General features: G+C 40.7%; 1 protein-coding gene and 1 non-coding gene across 2 annotated transcripts in view; both read right to left on the bottom strand.

The window, feature by feature from the left end:
• Positions 1-209: 209 nt before the first annotated feature.
• Positions 210-14,590, bottom strand: part of WDR43 (WD repeat domain 43) — a 34,827-nt gene continuing 20,446 nt past the window's right edge. Inside the window, exons 7-18 of the mRNA XM_045011241.1 lie at positions 13,819-13,883; positions 13,174-13,345; positions 12,576-12,662; positions 9,284-9,415; positions 8,602-8,739; positions 7,085-7,171; positions 5,838-5,869; positions 3,849-3,912; positions 2,790-2,903; positions 2,197-2,266; positions 1,508-1,560; positions 210-1,386 (exon numbers count right to left, since the gene is read on the bottom strand). Coding sequence (XP_044867176.1) covers positions 1,219-1,386; positions 1,508-1,560; positions 2,197-2,266; positions 2,790-2,903; positions 3,849-3,912; positions 5,838-5,869; positions 7,085-7,171; positions 8,602-8,739; positions 9,284-9,415; positions 12,576-12,662; positions 13,174-13,345; positions 13,819-13,883 — 1,182 coding nt within the window. The 3' untranslated portion in view covers positions 210-1,218. The remainder of the gene's footprint in view (positions 1,387-1,507; positions 1,561-2,196; positions 2,267-2,789; positions 2,904-3,848; positions 3,913-5,837; positions 5,870-7,084; positions 7,172-8,601; positions 8,740-9,283; positions 9,416-12,575; positions 12,663-13,173; positions 13,346-13,818; positions 13,884-14,590) is intronic.
• LOC123367736 lies at positions 11,461-11,539 on the bottom strand. The gene has a single exon (XR_006578619.1). It is a non-coding gene; the product is annotated as a small nucleolar RNA SNORD53/SNORD92 (small nucleolar RNA).

Below are 14,590 nucleotides of genomic sequence, written 5' to 3'. Positions count from 1 at the left end.
GGAAGCCAAATGTAGTGAGTGCTTGTTTGTGTCAGTGAAGCCAGCAGATACAGCTAAAGACATAGGGAGCTGAGAATCTGAGTTACCACTGGATGTGCTTCAAGCCCAGAACATGGTCAGCATTTTCCCCGGGATACCTGCTTATGAGACAACTCCCTCAAGCACACAACCTCTTCTATCCCCACATATATTACAGAACAAGTACTTGGTAAAGGAGATGTATATTTATTCACTTTACAAAGAGGGCAGTATTTAGTTGCAACAGCTCCATTTATAGACAAATATACTGTACATTATACTGGTGAATGGCTCAAACCTTTACCGTATCTTGCTCTTAAAAAGGTGTTTATACCACGTCAGCTTCCATTGCCTTAGCAAATAGCAATCCTTGTTCTGCCACTGAGAGATTAAAAATCAGTAATAAACGTATACACTTTGCGTTACATATTCACAAGCATTCACCCTCCCTCTCCCCTAATTTTTTTCCATTCCCCCTCCCCCTCAAGATGAAGTCTCTTCCTGGGTCAGCATTAAACTTATATACAGGATCAATTAAAACAAATTAGAAACCACTGATAGTTCTAATGTCCTTCTGAAGCACAAAAAAAGCTATAGATTTATACATACATATAAAAGTCAAGTCCAATTTTGTTTAAAAAAGAAAAAGCTGTTTGAAACCAGGTTGGCATTCAGACATTGCCAAGGCATGGGTGAACCTATGAGGAGAAAATGAAGAAATTCAATAGTGAATTTAAATATTACAAAAATATTTTTTATTTTATTTTATTTTGAAAAAATGCAGCAGGATGCCCACTTGCTATCGCTAACTGAAGCGAGACGGTATAGTCTGATCTTTGATCTGTTATATTTTAAACAAATTCAATGTAAAGCTGCAACAAGTTTACCACACAAATGGCGGTGGCAGGTTTATTTCACTTGAATACAAATATGCTTGTCCATGAGACGGGCGAAATCTGACCATGAGATGGCAGACATTTTATATATAAGCTCAGGGATATGGGACAAGAGAAGGCTGGCATGGTTAAACATTCTGGATTCAGGAATGCACAGTGCCCAGAAGTGCCTCTGCACATGGGGAGTGCAGACTCATGCCTGGCTATGTGACTACAGCAACTTTCAGCAAGGTGATCCAGAATTTTAGAGTTCTGGCAGCCCACTTCTTTTAATAGGTGTTCCGTTTTTGTTTAAAACAATCTGTTATTCTTCTTCACTTTCATTTTCTGGGTCCAAATCAGATTCCCCATTGATTTCTTTTTCAACAGCCATTTCTTGTTCATCGGATTGCTCCCCTTTCTCTTCATCGGATTGCTCCCCTTTCTCTTCATCGGATTGCTCCCCTTTCTCTTCATCTTCATCCCAGTTTTCCTGGAACAAAAAAACAAAAACCAGGAACAGCTTAATATTTGGTACAAGCATTTCTGCAATCCTATATTCCTGTGATCAGTCAAGTGAAGGACTGAAGTCCTGGACAAAGAATTTTACTTACATCCGAATCTTTATCTGCAATCATCTCATCTTCAGAACCATCCTCGGAGGATTCTGTGAATGGAAAATGCTACATAAGTCAGGAGTACACAACAGGTTTGATGCAGTCTTTACTCAAATGAAATCCAAGATCATGTGCCACTACATATATTAACTAGCTGTGCCATTTAAGACATCTACCAAAACTGAACATTAGGTTATTTTGATCAGTGTAAATCAGTTGCTCTATCATCCTCCTATGCACAGTATTTCAGAGTTGACATAAGACCCAAACTTCAGGTCTACAGATATTTTAAATCCTCTGGATTCTGGACAGATTTGGAAGCGTCTTCTAGTGATTTATCTTCAGCAAACGTGCATTCTGCACTACAGACCTGGGCCAACAAATCTGGATTCCTGGCACTAGAGTTAAGCAGTATGTTGGACTTGCAGTTACCACCAGGGTTTTCATAACTGTAGAGGAAAAAATCCAACCAACCAAAAAGCTACTTGACAACTCCATACTACCTTCTCCCCTCCACTGTCTTCAAGCAAATCTTCCATGGTAGATCACACAGCGAGAGGCACAGAATTGGAATGTGGACGGCTGGCAAACGTTAGCTGTAACCTTAGTAAAGGAGCTGAGCTACACTAAGTGTACAATGGTTCGATCTGTTCTCAAGGTAACCCCACATGAAGTCTTCTGCTTACCTTCCTCATACACTAGTTTTGCAGTCTGATTAATATCAGTTGCATCCTGTATTTTTTCCAGTGCTGCAACCTAAAAGAGATTTGCAAATATCACAATAAATTGCAGTCATGTAATCCAACCTTAAAACCTACCACGTGTTTACAAAACTCATCACAATTTAAGTGAAATCTCTATCAAGCCTGGATTTTATTCTTCCATCCATATCCGTAGTTTTAAAACAGCTGAGTATTTAGGATGGGCAGAAAAGTTATAATACTAAAGAGAAGAGAGACGCATCTTAAGTGGTTTAAAATTCTCTTGCTTATTTCCAGTCTCAAAATCTTGACGGTCAGTATATAAATCAGAAGGAAAAATGTGACAATCTTCAATGAGAAAACATCCCCAATTAAGTAATATTAAGTCAGTTGAGAAAAATATGGTCAGTAGCAAGATGCTCCTTACTCAACTGTGCTGCCTTCAGCATCATCAGTGTGACTATCCAGCAACTGTACTGAGCTGTGGATGGCAGGTTTGGTTGCATCAAATTTGAAGACAACCACTATTTCCGACATCATTTCCATCTTATACCCCAATGTTTATAGCTTGAACTCACCTGGGTGATGATAAGATAGAGTTTTCCATGGAGGCGAGAGAGCTTCTGCAATGTTTTTACTCTGCTCTCCATTAACTGATATAGCATACCCAGCTGAGGAACCAGGTCTGGCAACTTTACAGAAAAAAAAAAGCACAAGAATGAGGCTGTTTTGTTGTCCTCTTCCACTTCATAAGAAGAGTCTAAACTGCATTTTAGGTGCTGCCTATAGAGTCCTTGCTCACATCATCTCTCAGAGAAAATGAGAACTGAGATTTCACTACGTATGAACGATTATTACTTCAAGAAGTCTGCTAAACCAATGCTTGTCTAGGCTCTATCCACTTTCAGCTCATGCAGATCTAATTTTCCTTCTTCACTTGATTGTGGTTTACAGCATTAAGAGAACTGATGGGAAGGGCTAGTATGAATGGGAACTGCACAAGTATCAGCTGAGAGTCTGGGAATGTCAATGCACATCAATCCTAACCTACAAACTCCCACATTGTAGACCTGGACCTTTCTGGAACAGAAGACCAATTGCGCCAAACTAGTGGTTTCTATCACTAGGTCAAGACTAAATTCATCCTTCACTTGTGGTAGGCTTTGAAGCCAGAAGCCAAGAGGCTAAATGCTCCTGCATTAGCTTATCCAGGACACCCAGTTAATACTCCACTTCCAGCATACTTTTATGAAGTAAAGCTAGCTGCACTCAAGATAGTCTCAGATCAGTCTGCAGTAGGAAAGTACTTGGGCAATTTCTGTTTAAGAAGTTCACCCAACAAGGCTAGATCATCATATATTAAGCCAGCTCTGCGTATAACTCCATAACTAACAGAGGCATGGCTAAGCAGTTTGATTTAGTGCTAATGGTTGCACTGGATAATGCCAGCTACCAGGTAATTTATAGCATGTTGTGGCAAAAAAAGTGTTGCCCATGACATGAAACATCTTTTTTGGGGAGGTTCATTTAGACAGTGGTAGCACCAGATTAGGATGTTAGGAGGGTTGACTTTTAATGGAAGAGCAGAGGTACATTTTAGTTAGCTGCAAGCATCGACCATAGAGCAAGATACTTACTGTGGAAAGGTAGGATGCATGTATAGTGAAAACAGACTTTAGCCACCGGACCATGTGTGAGGCACTGGAGGAGAGAAGAGCACAATAAATCAAAGATGAGTGTAGCTAAGAGAACACCTTATGTTTTGACCACTAAAATGGTTTAAATCAAAATGCCTCAGTGTTTTGTTTTAGAAAAGAGAAGCCAAGCTAGAAATAAGAACAATTCATCTACACAGATAGGAGACGTAAACAGTTCCATTAGAACTGGAATAGTCATTTAAGTGTCTCAGCCCTGGTCTACACACAGCCCCGGGGTCGAACTAGGGTACGCGAATTCAGCTACGTGAATAACGTAGCTGAATTCGAACTACCCTAGTTCGAATGACTTACCCGTCCAGACGCCGCGGAAGCGAACTCCGCGGCTCCAAGGTCGACTCCACCAACTCCTCCTGCCGCGGTGGAGTACCGGAGTCGACCGCGGCGCTTCCGGAGTTCGAACTATCGCGTCTAGATCAGACGCGATAGTTCGAACTCCGAGAAGTCGAACTCGCCGCGTCGACCCGCGCGGTAAGTATAAACGTACCCTGAGTTGTACTAAATTTGCTCTTCGTTGTTGCTTCCAATATCTTCCCTGACAAGTTTAGACTGATCAAAGATCTAAAGCATTGGGTTTTTTTCCCCCTTTTTCTTCAAATTATGGAGTAAACTTTGCCTCCCAACATAACAGGGTAGTAGCTCTGAGAGTCCTGAAACAGTCCCAGTACTGATAGAACAGGTTCTACACAGTGCGGAGATGACTAATCCAGTAGCTATTTAACAATTCTTTTCTCAATATGAACAAGTTTTACTATTTTGTGATTTACGGGTTAATATACAATTCAGATTAGATTATCCTTTGTGGTATTTATCTTTGCAAACTATACATATTAATTCCCAATATTGACAGCTATACAAATATTCAGTGTATGTACTGTCTTAATTCTGAAATCAGAAACTAAATCTGAGATTAATTGACCCGACACCCCCCCCCCCCCCCAACACACACACCTGCTACTCTTCCGGCCCCCACTCCAGGTTATAAGTGGCGTTCTGATTTGGGAAAGGCAGTGAATAAGTATATTCTAACTGCAACTTGTTTAACCCGACTATTAAGAGCGGTTTCATAATTCATATATAAAATACATCTTTCTTAATGGCTGACCTATTCATTTAAGGATTTTAACTGAGTTTCTGAAACATTAAAAGGCCACTGGGTTAACAAAGATTTTTGGTCAGTGTAACTGAGATTTTAGAAGCCCTCCACTGAGCAAAATGTCTCTTCTATTAACGCAATAAAAGTGCACAATCAAAAACATTTCAGTATAAAGTTTATTCAGAGGTACTACTGTGTATTATATTCATTCAAAAATCACACTGCATTTACCGCATATTTTGTTTCTTTAACAAAAATATAAGAATGCCTAAGTTTTAGCCATTTCTCTAGGGCAATTAAGGCACCTATTGAAGTTATCTGTTTGTGTGTGTAACAGAATTATGATTTATATGCAATATCACAAAACAGACATATGCAGTTTCTTCATTTCCCTGTCCTTTTGCTGGAGGCTAACAGGTTTTTGGATATTTGTCCTCAACTCTACTACTTTATTTATATACGGATACTTGTAGGTTTTTGCTGCTGGCTGTGAGTTTAACTATTTTGTTTTAATTATAAACTGCTGATACAGGTGGCCAGAAGTCCAGTGGACAATGAGTTAAGGGAATATTGTTTCCATACTCAGATGCCCTTTTCCATTTCTCTTACATTTTGATGTATGCAATGATTTCTCAAACAGACTGAGTTCAGAGAGAAACGCCCCCAAACAGCTGGAACCTCCATCAGTTAAGTCAGATATTTCCTTTCATGAGGCTATAGTTTTATAATCACTACCGTGGGCCTCCTCCAAACAAATAAAAAAGCACCATTCCTTTAAAAGTCAGCTAAGCTTCCTTGTGAATCATTTCTCTTACCTGTATGGGTGGCCTTGCAACCTCTTTGTAATCTGAAGAAAGAAAGAAAGATGAGGTCACTTAGAAGTCTGGTATACATGACAGTTCTCATCCTAACATTACATCTGTATATCAGCCCAGAAATCAGGGCACAAAAATCCTCAGGTATTTAAAGTCTGCTAGAAATCACCAGCGCTAAATAAGACGTACACTGTGAAGCTCATGTTGTTGCACTGACTGCTTTTGGGGAAGTGTCTGAATGGGTTATCAGTTCAAAAGAGAAATCCACTTCTGGGTAAGGCTACACATGAAACGTTTCAGTCCAAATACAACTGGTGGGGTTTTTTCAAATCTAGTTGAATACATGTAGAGAATTAGGATTAAAAAAGGTAACAATGCTTAAGTGATTTAGGCTCTAAAACCAATTTTCGAAAGTGACTCAAGGTACTTAGGAACCCAAGTATCATTGGAAGTCAATGGGACTTGGGCTCCTAAATCACTTCTGACAATGACACTTAAGCACTGTAAACAAAATGTTCACCCTCAACTGGAAGTACAAGTTCAATGCAACACTGTTGCTACCATGCCAGCTAAGTATGTATAAGGTCCCCGTCACTGTAGTATCGCTGAGTGCCTCTAAGTATGAATGGAATTATTCTCACACTACCCTCTCAGGTAGGATAATTATCCCCATTTTATACATGAGGATCTGAGGCACAGATATTAAGTCACCCGTAGTCTCAAAGAAAGTCACAGAAGGAGATAGCACAACCAGGAACTCAACTCTGATCTCCTGAGTTCTAGGCCTGTGTCTTCACAAAACCATCTTCCTAGTTTTTATTGTGAAAAAAAACACCAGAGTTAATCCCTAGCAGGACTGACAGTGAGACAAGTTCACTGAATGTGCAGTTATTTTGCATGGTTTCAGAGTAATGCAGAACCTAACACAGCTCTCCTGAATTAAATGTTTCAGTGACAAGTCAGACTAGTCAAAGCTGGCCTCTGATAAGTGCCCACATCAGTATGACGCTAATACCTCGTTAACACAACCAGGACGATAAGCCCAACTCTGGGAATGACATTGTTTCCATATTTGCCTCAGAAGACAATTGTCAGAGTCAAGACAAAAACTGCTTCAATACTGGATAACCTCCACACCGATTCTATGGAGTAAAACAGGTGTATATTTGGACTTCCCAAGTAAGAGGAAAAGCCCAGTGTTAACTTGTTCTACAACAGCGGAAGTTCTACAGCAGTAATTCTCCTACCTCATGCAGCAATGGAATGACCGCATGTACAGGTATCTTAGCTATTGTGTTCTTTATTAAAGCTTCCTTCCTTGTTTGAAGCACTTTCTGTGAAAAGAGGGGGGAAATATGAGATCAGAGAAACATCAATCAGTAAATACATATGTATACAATCAAGGACACCAAGGACATATTTACAGGGCACAGAACAGGAGACAGAAAAAGATGAGGTTTGAATCTCTGATGCTCACATCTCAACCCTGTATGTAAAGTCTGAGGACATGTGTGCCAGAGAGAAGATGAGCATGGAGTCATCATTAATGGGGCACTTTCTAAAAGAGACAAGCAAGTCCTTTGAGTGATATGCAAAAAAGCTGCTAGCATGTTTGCAAATTACAGAAGAGGTGTTTTTTCAGTAAAGATAGTGCTCATGAAAAAAAATACTGGAATGATTAGGTCATGGACACAACTTCATTTTATCCATCATGTAGCCACTCCATGTAAAGATTGAGGCACGCTGGAGGAGGCAAGGAAGTTTTCCTTGCTACTGTCAGTGTTCCACCTGTACTGTGGATAAAGGACTTCAGATTCAGGACTCCCAATGCAGCACCAAGTTTCTCTTAAATTTAACCCTCCCATTCCTACACACACCCAACAGCAGGTTTATCAATCAACTGACTTGTGGGCCCTCCAATACTTGTTTATTCAAAGCATATCCACTCAGAAGATCTCAAGTCAAGTCTAAGTAGAAACCATGCGCTAATCAAACCCCAAAGGAAAAAGTGACACATTATTAACATTAATGGAAGAACAAGTGAACTGTGACACTACAGAACTTATATGGTTAGATAACTATTTTAACCTGACCTGTGAGGAAATGTTATGTTTAGTTTTGAGAAAAGAAGACTAATGGGGACCTGGTAGTCTTCAAATATGTTACAAGGAGAATGTTGATCAATTGTTCTCCACATTCATTGAAGGTAGAACAAGAAACACTCAATCAGCTTAATCTGCAGCAAGGGAAATTTAAATTACATATTAGGAAAAACTTTCTAACTATAAGGATAGTTAAGTATTGAAACATGTTACCTAGAGAGGCTGTGGACTACCCATCACTGAAGGTCTTTAAGTATAATTTAGACAAAACTGCCAGGGATGGTCTAGATATACTGTATGTGGTCCTGCCTCAGTGTGAGATGAAAATCTTTCAAAAGTCCCTTCCAGCCCTACATTTCTATGTTGTATAACACAAATTGACTAGCTTTGAAATCCAGGGGGGGGGGGGGAATCCAGAAGACATCTTGCAAAGCAGATCAAATAGAAAAAAATTAGCAAATGTCATCAATTAAAACATATATGACAGGTAAACATAATGGCACTTCTGTTTCTACGCTGCAAGGCAGTGGGATAATGCAAAAAGCAGCGGAGTGCAAGTGGCAAATTTAGCACTAGTCATAGAGCCTAGTATGCACAAGAAGCCACTTCACAAGTCTAAGCAGAATAACTTGAGCATCACATGGTGCTCTTATAACACTTACATTTAAGATATTAGGATCATTGCTTTCCAAGCCCTGAACCAAAAGCACCGCAAAGCTGTCAGTTTGTGGAAGGCCACCTTTTGTTTTTATTTTCACAGTATCAATATCCATTGCACCAAGACGGTCTTCAATACTATCCTGCAGAAGAAATAAATATGGACAGTGTCATTTAAACCAACTTGCAACCAAATACATAAGGCTCGGACTCTATCAATTATGTTTTTTCAGAGGTGTTTTTTGAGCCACCAGCTGAAGCAGAGCACTGAACCCTCTGCAACAGTTCAAGGTCAAATCCTATCTTGCTATATTTTTTAGGCAGGACAAGTTCTCATCTCTCATGACATAGCAGAGACATTCAGGAAAGGAGCAAGAAGAGCTGGAGAAAGGGAATATGGCATCTGTGTTGAGAAGTGGGGGTTCAAAGCCCAGCAACATGCTCTAGCAGAGAGAAGGCAAGAATACAACAAAGTTCTTCAACAACATGGTAGATCTGTGGGCAACATGTAGGACTTGGATGCAAGACTGCCATCATTCACAGCTGTAGGGGAGCTCATCCCAGACGAAGCTCATTCACATCAACTGATAGTATAACAGTTAGCTCTCGGTCATTATTTTGGCCAAAAGGGGGGAAACAGTCCAATCTGGCATGCTTATTACTGTTTAGTAAGAGCACTTTGATTACCTCTTTGTCTCCAGGTTTTCTTTTGCTTTCCATTTTCTGCATTCCAGAGGACTGAGATTTGATGGTTGCACTATGTCCAGGAATTCCAGGCACTAAAACTTTGGCTTCTTTGTTCACAACAGGCGTTTTTACCTAGTGATAAAGAGACATCCACACACAAATAGGAAACATGTTCAGGTGTGTTTTCTGTAGTCCAAAACACTGGTTTATTGTTTCAGACCCACACACATGGTAAAACCATTCCCTGCCACATATTAATATATCTCCTCTCAGAATCCATGTCTGGTAGTAAGACAAGAAAGTCCTACAAGGAAGTTTAAGGTTGATCCCAGTGGACCATTTGCTGAACTAACTCAATTAATATTTGTAGCTGGGCTAATTATGCACCAAGTGAGAATCATTTATTTATATTCCCGGATGTTCAACTAGAGGAAGTGTTTCCTAATTACACTTAACAGAAACACTTGTATCTTTGCTGGAAATGTATATAGTAAGTGTAGAAAATCTAACACCTTCAAACAGGGATCGCCCTATCTACCGCTGAAAGACATGCTCGTTTAAGGTTGTGCAATGCTCCCTTATAACATTGTTTGGCGGTTGCCTGCTTTGTCCACTGCTTGCAGGAAGAGCAGCCCGTTGGAGCTAGCTGGTGGGGGCTTGGAACCAGGGTTGGTCGGCAGCGCCCCCACCAGCTCCCTTAAGTTCCTTGTGTGGCAGCCGCCCAGCAGGCTATCAATTGTCAGACAGTTCAGATGTCCCTCCCCACACTGCCCTGTGCTGTTCCTGCCTTCTGCCTTGGAGCTGCTCCCAGAAGCCTCCTGAATGCTGTGCAGACGGTAGGGAGGAAGAGGGGTGCTGATATCAGGGTGCCCCTCCCAGCTCCTGTACCCCATCTCCCCAGAGCAAGGTGGGGACACGACAGAGCTCAGGACCAGGATAAGGGAGCTTGCTGACAGCAGCTGCTGTCTCAACTTGCCGATCTACTTAAAAAGGCAGTGTACTTACAGTGGAGTCAGCGTACTTAAATGGGCAATGCTCTCTCTCACACATGATGTGTGTCTCTGTCTCACACACATATGCACCCCCCAGCACTTTGGAAAGTGGAGGGAGTGGTGCACCCCAGTGGGATAGCGTGGGTTCATTATTAAGTTCAGTTTCCACAGGGAATGTCTGCAGCCACTGCCGTGCATCTATTGTGTCTCTTCCCTTCATTCGTAGTGCCTTATAGAGCATGAGGCTACATTAACGTGTTAACCCTTGAGGGCTCAGCTAAGTGCTAGTTCATCATTTAGCAGTAAGGCATTCCCTGGGAAATATCCCACCCTCTGACTCCACCACCTCAACCAAACTCCACAATCATCATTGCTGTGTACAGTATTGAACTGTTTAAAACGTATACTGTGTCTTTTGTCTGGCGAAAAAAAATTTCCCTGGAACCTAACCCTCACCCCCCATTTACACAAATTGTGGGGAAATTGGATTCGCTTAACACCGTTTCGCTTAAAGTAGCATTTTATAGGAACATAACTACAACGTTAAGCGAGGAGTTAATGTATACGTACTTGTGCGGCAGGAAAGAGGGTATAAACTACAACAGACAAAAAGAAGGGGGTGCAATCAAGTTTGCACACTAGAGCAGTGGTTCTCATTTAGGGAGGTAGAATACAAGTATCTGAATTAAATCAGGCTAGGATGCTTGAATAAGCAACCCGTTATCACAGAAAGAAACGCCATGGGATCTTTAATGAATACAAGGAAGTTGAGTTGCAAGTCTCAACTGAAAGTCAGCACATCCAGCAGCACAGTGATCATGCTGGATCAGTGTGGATGCATGGAAGCGTGACACATACAGAATTCCAATAATCACTTATTGCAGAAACCTGTTTAGAGGTCATCCATTCAAGCACTGACCCGACTTAAACCTTCTTGCTTTGAGATATGATAGGTTCCCAGTGAGCAGTAGCACTGGCTGTCAGTGCACCAATACAGACTACTATAATGACTGTAGCAAACTCCTTCTATCACCTCACTTCCAGTAAGATTTAGGTGTAGTAGGCAAAAAGAGATACTCCAGTTTCAGGTTGTTACAGTACAGCAGGTTTTGAAACCTACTCTAGCTACAGATATTCATAGGGAAGTGCCAAGTGCATGACACATGGAACTCTTCTCCAGAAGGCATGCTCAGACAGCCAAGAGAAAATGTGTCTTCATGGAATTCAGCAATAAGCGAAACCAAGACGAAAGTCATCACAGCAAGCCCAAGATTCCCTATAGCTTTCACTTTGGTGCATCTATCATTGGCTTCATGACTACAAAAGAACACAAGCCCACATCTGGCTCACAGAAACCTGGAGATGTAGCAGTAGTCCGAAACCCAATAAGCTAACTCATACAGCAAAATTAAGTATGCCACAGATTATTGGTGTTTCAATTCAGAGTTATCAGTAAGTGTAGTTTAAGAAAATGCCGCCTCTATACATTTACACTTGTGGGCTAAGTGCACTGAGTCTACAAGCCAGGAATCTTCTGAGCAGAGTGTCCACTGGACCAACTCATACCATAATACAGGGTTCCCAGGGTAAAAAAGGGGGAGCAGCCTCTGCCTTTTTGTTCTTTCTACTAATTCAGAAATTCTTAACCTGAAGAAAGCTGAGACTCCAAAGTTACAAAGGCGGGGGCAAGGATTATACAGCAACAACACCCTTCACCAAAAGCCACTTACTGATAAGTGTCTTCAAGGTACCCTTTCCTTCTAATACTCTGTGAACCCTGCACATGGGCCAGAGGTGAAAAATGGTCTCAACACACGTTGCTGTGTAGGATTTCAAGTTCACATTCCCAGGTGCTGTATCCCTGGGAATTAGAACATATGAAGGCCACCTCACAGAAAAGACAGGACACCCGATTTAAGAATCTACAAAAAAGGCAGGATTAATTTTACAGAAATACTAAAACAAGAACACCCAAGCATTGCCCAACTGAGGGCTGCAAGGGCAAGTTGTTATGATGCAAGGATCTGCCCCTAACTGGCAAAAATTGGAGATGCCTAATCTTGAGTATAGAGATGAAGGCAGTAGTAGTCCTAGTCCGCAATACCCTATCTCCATCTAAGCACTGTGTGCTAGGACCAGTAAAAGCCAATGAGATGCATTTTGTTCAAGGAATGCTATTTGTTATTGAACTTCTCCTCAGAAGTAACCAATGTTGAACCCTATCTTCTCTGCTAAAATGCAAGGTTTAGTATTAATAAATATAAAACCGGAACAGGGACTAGGATGTTTCAAACACTCACCTTTGATACAGACATTTCTGTTTGAAGCGCCATGGTCTTTTGAACATCCCTTATCAAGCATATGTGAGATTCGGTGGTGTTCAAGGACTAACACAGGGGAAGAAAAGAAACAGTCCACATAATTTAAACACACCACTGTGACTCATGAAGCTACTTCAACAGGTTAGAAATAACTTAGCAGGCATTATCAGTAAAGTGAAATTTCGGTTACTTGGGGAATAGCACAGCAACTGCTTTCCTGAAGTCACCAGATTCCTATGTCTTTCAAGGGAACTTGTTCGGGTAATGGAGGAACTTCAACTGAAGCACAATTTATTAACACCAGTTTTAAAGTTGCTGCAAGGAGTGGTCAACAATGCCTGTTGGAACAACAGCAGGAAATACCCCCAGCATTAGCTATATTGTGTTTAATAAAAGAAAGCAGAATCAAAATTCCCTTTCAGACAGCTGTACTGAGGGCACTGGACACACCACAGGAAAGAGTGGCTTTACCTCGCTATGCAAGTCCACATTAAAAATTCCTCCATTCAGAGAGTAGTTGGGAGTTTGTGTTACATGCCCAAAACATTAGGTTGCAAATCAAGTAGGCTTTACATACCACTCTCTCAATGATGGGTTGTAAGGTGTTTCCATACACAAGCAGTAATGACTGCTTGTCGGAGCAAAATGCAGTTGCTAGAATAGGGACTGGTTTTGGCGTGGCGTCACTGTCCTTTCCAGACGTTGCTATCTGGATAGTACAATTTGATGTTAAGGGCTTTTTGCAGTATCTGAAAAGAAATTATTTCATCAAAACAGATTTAGTTAAAAACAAGAAGACTTTGCCTTTCTACAGCACCTTCTATTAGCTCTCCAATCAACTCAATCTCAACAGTTTATAATTTTAAAGGTGGGTTAAGCGAGGCACAAGGAGGTTAAGCAACTTGTCTAATGTGACAGTCAATAGCAGAGCTGAGTGTAGAATGCAAGAAACTAATTTTCACAGTCCTCTGCTCTAGCCACTAGATAATGGTCTCCCACAGTTACATATCCAAGGTACCAACTTTACAGAACACAAGTTCTGAGAAATAAGCATTGTGTCTGAGAGGCAACTGGGTCCTATCTTATGACCAGGATGTAACAGCTTAAGACCTGAACAGGACCATACTCAGAAATGACTACAAACTGCCTTGCGGTATCCCCAGGTTCTTCTAAAATATAAGGTTAAGATAAAGAACTTTGAATTTTTAAAATACCAACTTACCCATTTAAGATGTGTTCAAATAAATGCAACTGTCCATCTCTGCATACCACTGCTAACTTCACTGGCTGAAAGAAAGTCACAATATAGGGTCTTTATTAGATCAGAGAACAAACTTCCAGTTATTGATACATCATGAGAAATTAACATATGCTACTATGGTAGGAACTTAAATTAAATCTACTGAAGTACCACTGATACAGGCAGTCCCACTAAAATGGCTTGGACACAAGTGCAGAGGCATAGGTTTGGTAAGTGTTTAATAAAGCAGGATTTTCAGCATATCTACATGGAGGTTGTTTCTATAGAAGAACATGTATGCGAGACAGCAAGTCAGCCATAACATGCCTCTTTGGCCAATTACTGGTATACATATAATATATCATATTCCATCTGAGATCTCTACAGTAATGGATGAAAATATAGAAAGCCTGGCTTGACCTAGTTCATTTTAAGAAGGAAGGTGAAGGATGTAGGGAAGAGGCTTAAATAGAGACTGAAATATGTTACGGAACATGCTTCAGCTGTGTCATCTGTGAATAAGATTTGTTTCAACTCTCCAATTCTTTTATGTAGAAGTTTCCTGCAGAACATCCTAACGTGCTAAAAATCTGACTTATGGAATGCATATCTGATACAATATATTAAATTGTAGTTCATTCAAAATTCAGTGGGATTATCCTTGCCTCCTCATTTCAGGAAAACCATGGCAATACTTGAACCGTATTTTGGAAAGAAACATGCTTATTTTGTGCTACAAGACGTGGCAAATAAC

Source organism: Mauremys mutica, chromosome 3, assembly GCF_020497125.1.
Source record: "Mauremys mutica isolate MM-2020 ecotype Southern chromosome 3, ASM2049712v1, whole genome shotgun sequence".
NCBI classification, from domain to species: Eukaryota; Metazoa; Chordata; order Testudines; family Geoemydidae; genus Mauremys; species Mauremys mutica.
The sequence above is the reverse complement of the archived record's forward strand: the minus strand, read 5'-3'. Positions and strand labels throughout refer to the sequence as shown.